At 35.1% G+C, this 13,364-nt stretch overlaps 1 protein-coding gene across 2 annotated transcripts in view; it reads left to right on the top strand.

Annotated features, from left to right (window-relative positions):
• erbb4b (erb-b2 receptor tyrosine kinase 4b) overlaps positions 1–10,083 on the top strand; it is a 280,695-nt gene extending 270,612 nt beyond the window's left edge. For both annotated transcript variants that reach the window (XM_028023799.1, XM_028023797.1), the window contains exon 28: positions 118–10,083. In XM_028023799.1, coding sequence (XP_027879600.1) covers positions 118–788 — 671 coding nt within the window. In that variant the 3' untranslated portion in view covers positions 789–10,083. The remainder of the gene's footprint in view (positions 1–117) is intronic.
• The last annotated feature ends 3,281 nt before the right edge of the window (positions 10,084–13,364 follow it).

Below are 13,364 nucleotides of genomic sequence, written 5' to 3' on the forward strand. Positions count from 1 at the left end.
CTTATGTTTTAATTGCTGTAATTGCCTATAATTATATATATTTACACATTTAACTAGTGGCTTCTAACACTGGGCAGTACAAACAGATATATCTTTAATCCCCTTTTTTACTTCCAGATCATCTCCATCCTGTTGAGGAAAACCCTTTTGTCACACGTCGTAGGAACGGTGATGCCCACGTAGTGATAGATGGAGCAAGTTGCCACACCTTGCACATAGCTGGCGCTGCCGCAGCCCCAATAGGCCAGTCTGCCCATGGAGACGATGAGTACATCAATGAGCCACTGTACCTGAATACATTCCTTAGCCCTGGGGACAAAAATGGATTAGCTGGTGCCATTTCCATCTCTGGTTCTTCATCCTCTACTGCACAATCAGTCCTGCAGACAGCAAACCCATCCACATCAAGCCACATCGTTTCCTCCACTGGATATGTGGTAACTCCTGGCTTACTCCCCCACCCAACATATCCATCACATACCTTGCATCCAGGGCATTCAGGACACACACTACACTCAGGTATCAGCAGTAGCACAATGGCATTTGATAAGAAAGCCAAGAAAGCAACTTTTGACAATCCTGAGTATTGGCAGCACAGTCTCCCTCCGAAGTCCACATTGCACAATCCCGAGTACCTGCAGGACTGCAGCACACGTTTCTTCTACCGGCAGAATGGACGCATTCGCCCTGCTGTGGCAGAAAACCAGGAATACTTGTCTGAGGCTGCTATGAAGGCTGGCAATGTATTGCCACCACCTCCATACAGGCAGAGGAACACTGTGGTGTAGTGACCCACCTGTAGCATCTGGAGATTAAAATCATGTCTTTTGCCGTACTTGCCCTCCTGGGTCCTCCTTGCACCTTTTCTGGAAACTTGTCATAATCATTCTATTTGGAAGTCTTCTATTCTCAGTGTTTGAATCTGCCTTTCCATAACAGACCTACAATAACTGTCAGTGACAGCTTCATCTAAGACTTAAACCATCCTTTTTAAACATGACTCCGAAACTGGAGGATCTCCTTCAGGGAGGGATCTGGTTTGACCTGCAGAAAACTGTTCTGGCATCTTTAACAACAGAACAAAAGCAATCCAAGAAACGTATACATCAATGTGTTATTTAAAAAAGAAGAAATAACCTAATTAGGCTAATTAAACTAGTTAGTCAGACAAGGAGTATTTTCATTGACACTGTGAGATTGTTAATGAACCCATAAATCATTCTTCTGTATGTTTTATATATTTTCTAATCAAACTAGTTGTGTACATGGTTTTGTTTGAACAGACTTTTTACATTGGGTTTAGGCTATAATGTGAAACATGCATTCAGGTTAGAATCTTGGCTTACCAACCAAACTGAAGTTATGCTGAGAACACCTAACATAGATTTTATTCCCACAAACTCATTTCTTTGTCCGTTCCTTTTCTTAAAACAATTAAGCATGTCAGACCTGGGACAAGCCCGAAGGCCTGGCACAACAACAGAAACCATACATTTGTTCACAAGTAAACATCAACATGTACGCCTGCAACCACTTGAAATGTTTTCTGGAGCAGTTTGATCTTCTGCAGAAACAGCAGAAAACAGGAAGTTGTGAAGAGCAGAAGAAGGGAAGATTTCAACAAAATGCTCAATAGCATTGTTTTTGAGCTTTTGGCCCTGTCCAGAATAATATGAATATTTTTTTAGAATTTTTTAAATGAACATTTTCCACAATGGAAATGTTTAAAACTTCATTCTGTCTCCAACAATACTGCAGCTGTTTTTTTTTCTTTTACCCCCTCACATTTCTCTTATGTCATTCTGTTTGATTTAACCTTTTAATGCAAGCTCATGAAGTTAATGAGTAAGAGGAAAGGGCATTGAGTGATCACAAAAGCACAATCTAAAGCAGGGACACTGCACTGCATTCTGCGAACATTGGAGACTTACTGTTAACTCCAGTCAACAGCAGAATATATGCAGCTGGAGAGTGAGACAGACTAAGTGGAAAAAAACACACACACGAACTGTTATATTTATTGTAAGACACAAAATAAGGCCTTTGCATCCACATATAAGAAGCAAATACAAGCTTATGGAAAAAGACTGGATTTTTCTTGCATACATAAATTTCTGCTGAAACTCTTGAAATTGTATTATTTGTCTCAAAACAAACAATATGAAAGGCAGTTGCTGTTGTATGTGTCATCTTTGGTTACAGAGCACATATTTATGCACATTAGAACTAAGATAAGTAATTTACATAACTCATTGATGGAATCTACATTTGTTTGTCTTATTTCAAATTTAGATGACTTTCAAATAATTTTTAGGAGACAAGCTGTTCAAACTTCAGGCATTGGTAAAAACTTTGTGGGGTAATGTAATTTCTTCACCACAGCATTGATCACCTCCCAGGTCTCCATGATGTGTTCCTGTGTGATGTCATCATTACCTTCCATAATATTTAAGAAGAATCTTTAGCCTAGCTCTGCTTTTGGAGTTTGTCTACAGAATGTTAGCCTCATTGTTGCTGGCATTAACGTTACCTGCCGGCATGACATAGCTTTTACATTGACGTTGATTGAATCACACAGTTTGGCTGGACATGGGTTTTGTCAAAAACAGAAGAAAAACTTTAACAAGATATCCCGAATAGTGTAGCAATGATTTGTGATTAGATATGCCAGCTGTGATGGGAATTTAAAAGAGGCATTGTTCAGAAAACATTTTACGTTATGTTTCCGCTCTATTATACAAATATATCCAGCAAATAGGGCCTCAAACAACCAAATCAATGTTTGATTTGGTGCCATGCATGAATGATTACTTTAAAAGGAGACAAAAAAGTTGATTTTGGGGAAGCTATTAACTCTGACATATTAGTAAAAAATTTACTGTTTTTGTTTATTAAACCATCAGGTTTTTATTATGTTCCTTATTTTAATGACAAAGGTGGAAAAACCCTGAATAGTCAACAACCAAAAAAGTCTGAATATTTATCTTAAGAGCTGTAATAATGAACCGACTACACGTCATTACTATACAGAGAGGGGGGGAAAAAACTATATGAACCAATCCGTATATAAAGAGATGTAAAAGTATATCAACTACAGCAGGTTTTTGCACCACTGTTTTCAGAAACACTGAATTGAACTTGGTATCACAGTCTACTCAAGAGTAGACCTATTTTTTCCTTTTTTTACATTGACAGTGAAAGACTTCAGTTTAGATTTTTTTTTTATTACTCATGACAGACTTTCTATAATTATACTGCTGGTTGCCACATAAAACTCTGATCGAGATCAGTAGTATTTATCATCAAAAAGACTGTGAAGCCTTTCTTTGGCACAGTTGTTAATTAATGTTCTTGACAGCTAAATAACTAATGTTATTCTTGCTCTGAAGGCAATTCATGCATATGTTTTTATATGATGCAAGTATAATTTAGCATTACCAGTATTTTCATTTCATCAGCATTTTGCTAATTATGTTTTAGCACTTTTGAGGTATAACAATGTTATATAAAAATGAGTGACACAAAATTTCAATCAGGGAAATATCTTGAAAAGTTAGCTGTTTAATTCACTGTATTAAATAACTTGTTTGGTTTCTAATATTGCACTTTTTGTAATGTGGGTGGAAGGCTGAGTTTTCTTACTATAGGGTCAAGTCACCAAAACAGAAACCCCTTTTTCCCAATTATTCTTCTTCCTTATTAAACACATTTGCTCATATTTTAGCTTTTGTTGTATTTACTACATATTTATGCATACTTATATATTATTTAGTTGAGTTTAAGCTTCATAACATTTTAATTTCATAATGATTACAGTAAAATCTATACCATTCATGGTCTAAATGCTTTCTAAAACTGGTTTAAAACTTGAGTTTGTTTTAAAGTTATATAAGCTTAAAGTCTGGTATTTTTACGAAAGCTGTCCATGGATATCTAAGCACAATATGAAGAGAAGGTTATATGCCACACATACTCCAAGACATGTCACATGTCCTAAAATAATCAGATTCTGAGTGACAAAAACAAATTTGAGGGGGGGAAAAAAACTATGTATAAGGTATATTACAGTTTTGCAAGTTGTGCAGATGAATGCAAGATGCAAGAAAAATATCAGCAAAATTGAGGCCATGTATCTTGTTGAGAGTATCTATTAAAATGGAAGAGACTACCAACAGCTTGAGATTTTGTGACTCCTTATGATGATTAATAGAAGCTGTGATCTGGACTAGAGCTGATACAAGGCTCTAGTCTTGCATTGGGACATCCCAAGTGAAAACTACACTTTATTATGTGACCCATTGCTGAACCCATGAATGTGAGCACATTTGTAAGACAAATACATTTATCCTAATTGCACAATTTGATTAAATAATAATAAAATTCTTTTGCTTCTTTCTAAGCCAATTCAATGGTGGACATTTTCCCTTTTGCCATTTTGAACCCTTGCAGTATGTATAATTTTGTACCCGAGCTTTTGAATTTGAAATAGTGCATTTCTGCCAATGAACATTTTATACTGAGGAAGTTTTGATCTGTACGCAGCATGGGGAGATTTTACAGCTGCTTTGACGCTTATATATATTAAAGCCAACCTTGAAAGGCAATGTAGATATATGACTCCAGTTAATAATAATATCTACCAACAAACAGAAAGCCACTTCTAATTACTTTGTGTTGCTTTTGTGTTGTAATCATATACTACCTGACCCAAACAATTGTGCCAACTGAATTTAACTGAGCAAGTAGGGATGTGCATCCCATTGGATAGTTACTTCATAGACACTTGCCTTCCAGCTGGCAACAAAATATTCAGACACATTTTGTGGTCATAAAAAGGATGTTAGTCTATTTGAAACAGTCAAATTATTGGCATTAAGCAAAGAAAACAAAGGAGATTGCAAAAACTACTAAAACTAGGTTGAGAACAGTCTAAAGGATAATTAAAAACTGGACGTACAGTAAAAAAACTGATCTATGGTCTGCATACACAAAAATAAAAAGGCAATTATAGTCACAAAAAGAAACTGAAATAATAAGGTATACCATTTCAATGCATAGTTGTTAAATGGAGGTGAACTGACACAGAGCTTATAGTATGTAAATAGTGATGTTTTGCTAATCATTGGATGTTAAGGAAATGACATCACATGCACACCATCAAACTCTGAGAGTTAAAAATGGCTACTGGGACTTGACAAGTTTCCATTTAGGATGTTTTGAAGAATAAGTATACTTTACTAAATAGCTTGCCCCGTTTAAAGAAAAGATGTGTATAACCATGCAGACTAGCCTGATGAACGTTTTATTGCTATACAACAATGTACAAGCACTCTTACACAACCTGTGCCTCTATATTAAAGATTCATATAAGCAGCAAGGATGATTTACTACTGTACCAAGCACAGATGTTTCCCTGGCAGAATATTTTCTTTGCCTCTCAGGTTTTATGGGGAATAATAATCATCCATTTGAGCTCCAGCTGAGACAGATCATGAATGGATGTTGAAATAAAAGTATATTGGAAGATAGATCGGTGCCATAATACCCCACTAGATGAATACATTTCTGTTGACCTGTGCAACCCAATGGCAATGTGAATTTAATGGTGAATTTCTAAGCATTAATTAACATATTGCTACTCTACTCTGATACTAACCCATTGCTCTGTTCTATATATGCTAATAGTTTTTCCTAGGTTATGATTATTCTGCTTACTTTATATAAACAATCACCTTTGCCTAAATTATCGTGTAAATGAGTTGTGTAGCAATATCCTCTCTGTGTTGAAAATTCTATTTTGTAAGCTTATCATCTATGAGGCATTCGTAGCAGAGCTTGTAGACCACTGTATGACCGTGCATGTAAGAGCAATAAGAACAGTAAAGAGTCACCATTAGGGATAGAAATGGTTCTCTTGAGAAAAATAAAGCCAATCTATGAAAGAGAAAAGCTGCTGGCGCTCTCAGCTGGCAGCCATCGCCGGGGCTTTTAGCTTTTTGAATGCTAATTTATCTACTTTCTCCTTGTTGTTCTATGGGGAAATCATGTTACCCAACAACTCACTCAGTGCACCAGCTGAGAAGCCCTGGACAACAGGCAATTGGTTGTAATCTTGCAGCGAGGTTAAAACTATAGCATTGGCATTCAAGAAATGTACCCAACCAATGCGTCAGTATTACAAAAGCCAGGAGGGTAGGAGGTGTGACTGCAATGAAACTAGCAGAGTTAAAATGCCACTGTTTATGTCTCTTCAGAAGTGACTGTTGAATTATATGTAGCAAACACTGGCAGAAATGAGTGGAGTAAAAACAAAAATATGGTGATTGTGGTCAAATTAGTCACTCACAGGGCCGTATGAACATCTTTAAATGGCTAATAATTACTTACTTACTTATTGACTACATGGAGTATATGATAACACTTTTATTTATTTAAAATATGTTTTCCTGTTTGTTGGTCTGTGTCAGTATTGAGCATATTTTAATAGCGTGTAACTACATGTTTTGTGGGGGGGGTTGTATTGTTTTCCCTCTCATTTGCACTTCAGGGTCTTATAAATTTTGAGTATCCACCTGCATCATCTTTGTTGGAAATACTGCATTGCTGTTATATTTTGTGGTTTATAACAACTCAAGTCCATACCCAAAGATCTTTACTGAAAAAAGTACTATACATTGTAATAGATATCTTTAGGTGTTCCTCATAAACCTGTAACTGTTTATTGATAAATCTTTGCCTTTGGAAAATGTGAACACTGTTGAAGAAGTTTTTCTCAACCTCCAACTTCTGTAGTGTTTTGTCAAGTTTCCACCCAAACACATATTTGACTTCTGACAGGCACATAAACCAGGTTTCTTCTGTGCTAATGTAATTTAAATATGCCTCCTATTACAAAGTTTATGTTGACCATACGTTATCAGATATTGGTGCTCTCCTACCTTTCAAACCTTGCTGTAGGTACTTCTTTGCTATATTTGGTGAGAAAAGGCTTATTTACAATTTAGGTTTAAAAGGGATTTTGACTATCAGACACAAAATCCAAGCAAATTAGGCAGCTACTTGGACCCTCGCACCAGCAGGGGTTTCCCATGAGCAATAGAATTGTCAAAGGAGTCACGTTTATAAATATTCAAGCAACACTTCAGTATAACTTCTGTAAAGGGGGCTTTCTGTGAAATGATTTTTGCTCTCAGCTTTGCCAGTGTTAACTTCCAAACACTTGATGCCAAACAATTTTCTTTTCTGAAAATGGCAACAAGCAAATGCATTTAATTTCATTTTTCAAAAAAGACATGCTATATCAAGTGCTGCATGTAACATGATTAAGATTTAAGCAATGTGGATTAAGTTGTGGGCTGCATGGTGATGTAAATGCTAGCTCTGCTGCCTTGTGGCAAATAGGTCAGAGGTTCAAATGTGGAGTTTGCATGTTCTCCCCTGAATGCCCAGGTTTTCCCTGGTTTCTTTGACTTCCTCACATAGACTATAAACATGACAGTTAGGCTAATTGATTACTCTAAATTACCCTTGTAAGTGTGTTTGCCTTGGTGTTTTCCCTGTGACAGACTGGCATATGTCCTGGGTGTATCATGCCCCCTGTTCAATGACCGCTGGATGTAAGCACCCCCTCCCCCCATACATAGTAAGTGGGCCCAGTCAATAGATAGATGGATTCAGTTTTGCAATCTAAGTTTGAATTTTATTTATTTACTTAATTGTTTTACGCTATTATTTTTGATAATTGTATATGTATAATACATAGACATCAAAATCCAGAAAATTTAAAACATTATCTAAGCTATGTCCAGCAATGGAATTGGAAGGGACCCCAAATAAAATTATATTCAAGTCCCCATACGGCCTCGAGCCGTCTCTGTCATCCACACAAAAGTTGTCTTGCTTGTTTGTATCATATTTTGTTGCAGCTTTTATATGAGACACTCCTCATCTTTTATTTACCATTATAGTCTAGAAATGATGGCCTTACAAATTTTAATTGCTGAACTGGGTCACAGAGAATCTTTTTATACAGTGAGTTCTTCATAACTTCATTTTCATGTCATTAGAACTTTTTAAAAGCAAAAATATATTCCATCTGTGGTTGACACATATTACGAAGACCACTGTCAAAAAAGCAGAAACATATTTGTTCTTTGTCTGCATTTAAAAAAGAAAATCTTTAACTAAAATAGCAGCTGGCAAAACAAATTCTGCAATGATGGTTTAATAAACCAGTGATGTTCATGGTGCAATTCTGGCACCGTGTTAAACTAAGTATGTGCATTGTCAAGTGCCGTGAGAACCAGAATAAAAGAGTGGTTAGGAAAGCACAGTCTACACTCTAATAAACTGGTGTTAAAACAATTGTAATATTGGAAATCCTTATCTTTTGCTCTAAAATGGATTGCTTAAAGATTTTACTAAACATAAAACTGTTACAAAAACAAGAAGATATTTTTGTAAGAGAGAAAAGGTCAGGTGTATCTGTAAATAGAGCATTGCTCTAGACATGCTTTTGACAAGATAATTGCTTTTTTTCTCCTTACACCAATGCATTTTTTGAGTTTGTTTTCTAATTTTCACTTTTTTTTTCTTTATGTACATAGCTATATATACATTCAGTGAATATATATATTCTGTAAATGCAATTCTAAGAGTAAGCTGTGAAGCTGCAAAGGGTCATTTGGTCACACACCAGGCATCAATGCTCCTGTGATTTTGTGATTGTGTTTTCAGCACAACTAAGTGAAATTTGTGTTTCAACCTATGCTATTGCCTTTTTTTAGGACTGACATCTTTCCTTTTTTTTACTGAATATATTTTACATCACCACTACATTCTTCTTCAGATTTTCCCAGTAACCTGACCTCTTGAGGTCTTTTTAATTTTGTACACTTAATACTGTTACAACGCTAGGGATATTCATATATGGTATTTGTAACAAATGTTATTAATCCACCAGTGTCACTTTACAATATAAATGTTGAGGACCTAAAACATAGTAAAGTATCTTCTCAATTACTTTTGATATTTACTTAGCTTTGTCATGTTTTTCTTGTTTTTAACTAAGAGGGCAATACTGATTGAATGGTGTAGCAATAACAAACCTAAGAATGGTTTGTTATTTAAAAGAAAACAATGAGAAACCATTTTTTTTGCATGGCCGATTGTTCATTGAAGTACAATTGTGGCTTCAACGGAACTTTTCTCTTTTTCTGAACTCCCTCTTTTATATCAAAACTGGATTTTCAGCATATTTGAGACCTATATTCAGCCATGTCTACTATCTGAAGGAAAACTGCCACCAAAATCATCACAAATAACTATTTTCATTGTTCTATTTTAGCTAGTACATTATTAATAATCAGTTGGTGTGTCAGAAGTCTTATCCCACATAGTTTTTTACAGTAGCTGAAGCTACAAGGTTTGCTAGGATTCATTATGTAAATTAAATTGCAGAACAGATATTTAAGGATTAGAGTAATGAAATTACATGTCTGTACTGCAACACACTTGAAGACAATTTGTTTTATTTATACCGCTTTTTGTGTTTTCTGATCATGTTTGTTTTACAAATATTGAGCATTGAGATGTTGTTTTCTGTTATAGATCAGAATTTCATCCTTTGTAAATTTTGGATTCTGTTAATATTTATCATGCTGATTTTTATATTTAAGTCTTTCTTGAAAAATACTTTGAGCTTTTTGTACAGGTAGGATTAGAAAGTACCCTGGCTTGTGCACCCGATGATTTTGGTGGCAACTACATCATTTTCCAATTTTCAGTATTTAAATGTGTATGCAGGGATGGGAAAGCTAATTGAATCTTATTTTATCTGTTCAGCGATGAGCTCTGCAAGGAGGAACTTTCTATAATGTCATAAATTCTTTGTATTTACTGATTAGGTTGATGGAGAAGTTTTATAGGGTGTACTTTGTCATCTTAACATTTTGTGTGATACTATTAATTGATCTTTTCTCCTCAGCTAGAACATTTAAATACATATTCCCTTTGTTTTGTTACATGATTCTGTCAAAAGTATATTTTTAATTCAATATGAATAAAGATCTGTCAATATTTAAACATCAATTGTGTTCTTTTTCTGGGTTTTCCTCTTTATTTGAAACCCTGCTGGTCACAGTGTCTGCAACTTTATCACTGAAATTAAATCCTTTCACATTGAATCTATTTACTAGTAGCTGCTCAAATGTTCTTTGTCAATGAACCATTGAAGGAGCAATTCCAAATGCCTTGCAAAAAAAAAATCTAACTTTTTCAAGTTTTCCACATTCTGTCATGTTACAGCCGTGGTGTAACAGGTATTTTTGGAGGTGATGTAATGTGATAGAGAACAGAATTTATCCCACAACCGTGAACCGGAAGAAATATAAAACAGCTATAGAGATCCTAACAGTGTAGTGGTAGTACATCCTAATATGTAAAAAGTGTGGGACAACTTCAAACCTACCAAAACAGGCTAGAAAAGTAGAACATTAATTAGGCAGAGCAAGTCACCAGGAGGCCCACGGTAATTTGGGAAAAGTTGAAGATCTGCAGCTGTAGATGAGAGAATTGTAAACTAATCTTTATGGGAGATTGGCAAAATTATTAAAGCTTTAAGCATTATTTGCAATAAGTCATGTAGGGACCGCAGAAGACATGTAAAAGAAGATGCTTTAGCTGGTTGAGAAATAATCTTTATGCCGAGGCTATGTGTGAAACATAGTGGTGGCAGCATCATACTGTGGGGATGCTTTATTTCAAAAGAACCAGGAAGTGGGCAAACTGGATGGTTAGATGGATGAAACTACAGCTTGAGAAAACCTGCTAAAGGCTGAACAAGCATCAGAGACTGCAACAAAGATGTTGTTTTTCTTTTTGTCTTTTATTTATTTATTGTTATGGAGAAATACCTTCCACAAAGACAACAACCCCAAACATGCAGCCAGTGCTATGATGGAATGTTTGAGATCATAGTATATTCATGTGTTACAATAACTCAATCAAGGTCCACACCTAAGTCCTTTGAGGATGACAAGACTTGTAAATTAGCATTTGCAGATATTCTCCGTTAAATATGACTTGGCTTAATCTATTATCCGAGAAAGAATGGGCTAAAATTAAAAAGACTTGCAGCTGTAGTTGCAATGAATCATGGTCTATATAGTATTGATTTAAAAGGTGGCAAACCCAAATGCTCACCACGTTTACGTTTGGTTATAATTAAATGGAAAAGCATGAACTGGTTTCTTTCCACTACACATTGATCATTGCTTTGTATTGGACTGTCACATAAAATCTCAGAAAATTGAAATTGAAAATTGTTGCTGCAATATAACAAAAGTAGAAAAGTTCGAAGGGTTTTAAATACTTTTGAAAAGCATTGTAACATTTACTTTGATCTGTCCTTGTTTAATCGCATTGATACAAAATAGAAAAAAAACATCAAGTTAAGAATCTTTGCATGACTGGAAAAAAACATTTAGTGTGAATATTGAGATGGTGTTTAAATATTTCAAATTATGTGCACAGCACTGAAATATTTCAATTACATTATTCATCTCAGCTATAAAGAGATTACAACAAGAGGTCCATTTTATTTTTCCATTTCTATGAGCATTTAGCTGTGGCTTTTATTATTATCACTTATTTTTGATCAAGTTTTCTTTTCTTATGAAATAGAATTGGGTTCTTTCCAGTATTATTAACTGCAACAGTGCAATTTCACTTTGGTCCTTTATCGAATGTGATGTAAATGTTTACATGTACTTTTAAATGTAAATGTAAACAATTAACTGTATTGTTTACATCTAATTTCAGGTCACTTGGAGCTATTTCCTAACTGACTTGTTTCTTTTTTTTTTTGTCTGTATAATATTACCTAATTCAGCCCTGTAGTTTTGAGTGCCCTACGCATTGCTTGACTTAAAATGTCAGTTCATACTCAAGGGGTTCACCAAGACACATTAGAGTGTGGTGTATCCTGTAGTCACAGCATGCCGTCTTCCTTCTAGCCATATGAAACTGCAGACTTCTCTTACCATTCAGAAGATTATCTCATTAAGCTAGAGAGAGACAGACAGACATTCCTTCAACATGGCTTCTCATATTGAATGTTTTTTTTTTTCTCTCTAGACCTTTAAAGTAGTTTTTTCTCTGTCTCACAAACATGCTCACAAACTTGTCATAAAATCACGCAACAGCAGCAATAATAAAGTGTCACCACTCTGACACTTGCTTCTGTATGATAGATGCATCTCTTTTTGAGCTGATGACATTTTATGGCATTATCATCAGAAATCCAATAACAAGATTAGCATCTTGGAGCTCTCGCCCTATGAAAAGTCAGATCACCTGCCTTAAGATGGTAATAGAGTGTGATTGAAACAATCTGTCATTGCCTGTCCTCTCAATTTCACATGGCAGCTCCCCTGACAAACTGTACAGATTTTTATCTGATATGAGCAATGATCAGAGCAGTTGAGTATAAATTATCTCAGATGTCTTTATGTGAATCGATCGATGCCTCTCAGCAAGTAAAAGTGAGACCAGTGTGACAGAATATAATTTTTCACTTCAGTGTTTTACTATCTGATCATTCATTGTAATTAATTTAAAGAAAATCCGCAAATCTGCTAATATATAAAAATTAACAAGTAATTGTGTATGTGGTGGTGTTTAATATTTTGAAAAAAAAAAACCCTGATATAACTAAATCCAGTAAATAGAAAATAAAGTTTTCAAACTGAGATTTAATTTAGGGGGAAAAGATAATTGAACCAGTCTAACCAGAAGTAATTACTCCCAAATTTGAGTACTGCTAGTGTAACTCTAGGAAGCAGGTTGGGCTACTAATTAAATGTTTAATGTTAGTAATGATTTTGGCTTTGAAATCCCCCAATGACTTTGTAGCCATTTCCAAACTGACACATGACAATAACATTTTTCTCATGTTTTCTCCCTTGCTTTTTGGGGTCATTTAACCTACTTCATGTTGTCAGAAATGCTCTATTTGATTTCTTGACTTCAAAGGTCTGACAGTAAAACAACTTTCTATTGATCCCTCAAAAAATGGGGTTAATTACAGTAAACTTTTACAAGCAGGTTGATTACTTTATCTTTTTCTAAATTAGTCTGATGAGCTGAAACATTTAAACGTGACATAAACAGTAAATCTATAAGGTGGAAAATACTTTTTCATGGCATTTTAAGTGTGTTAGCTAATCATCACTGTGGGGATTTGTCCATCCCCGATTCATCTAGTGGACATATTACAGATAAATGTGGTCAGTTTTTAGCATGAGGACAATTTCTGGTAGAAAAGATTAATTGATGCAATGACAGCAGTTTAATGGAGTAAAACA

Source organism: Xiphophorus couchianus, chromosome 7 (assembly GCF_001444195.1).
Source record: "Xiphophorus couchianus chromosome 7, X_couchianus-1.0, whole genome shotgun sequence".
Taxonomy (NCBI): domain Eukaryota; kingdom Metazoa; phylum Chordata; class Actinopteri; order Cyprinodontiformes; family Poeciliidae; genus Xiphophorus; species Xiphophorus couchianus.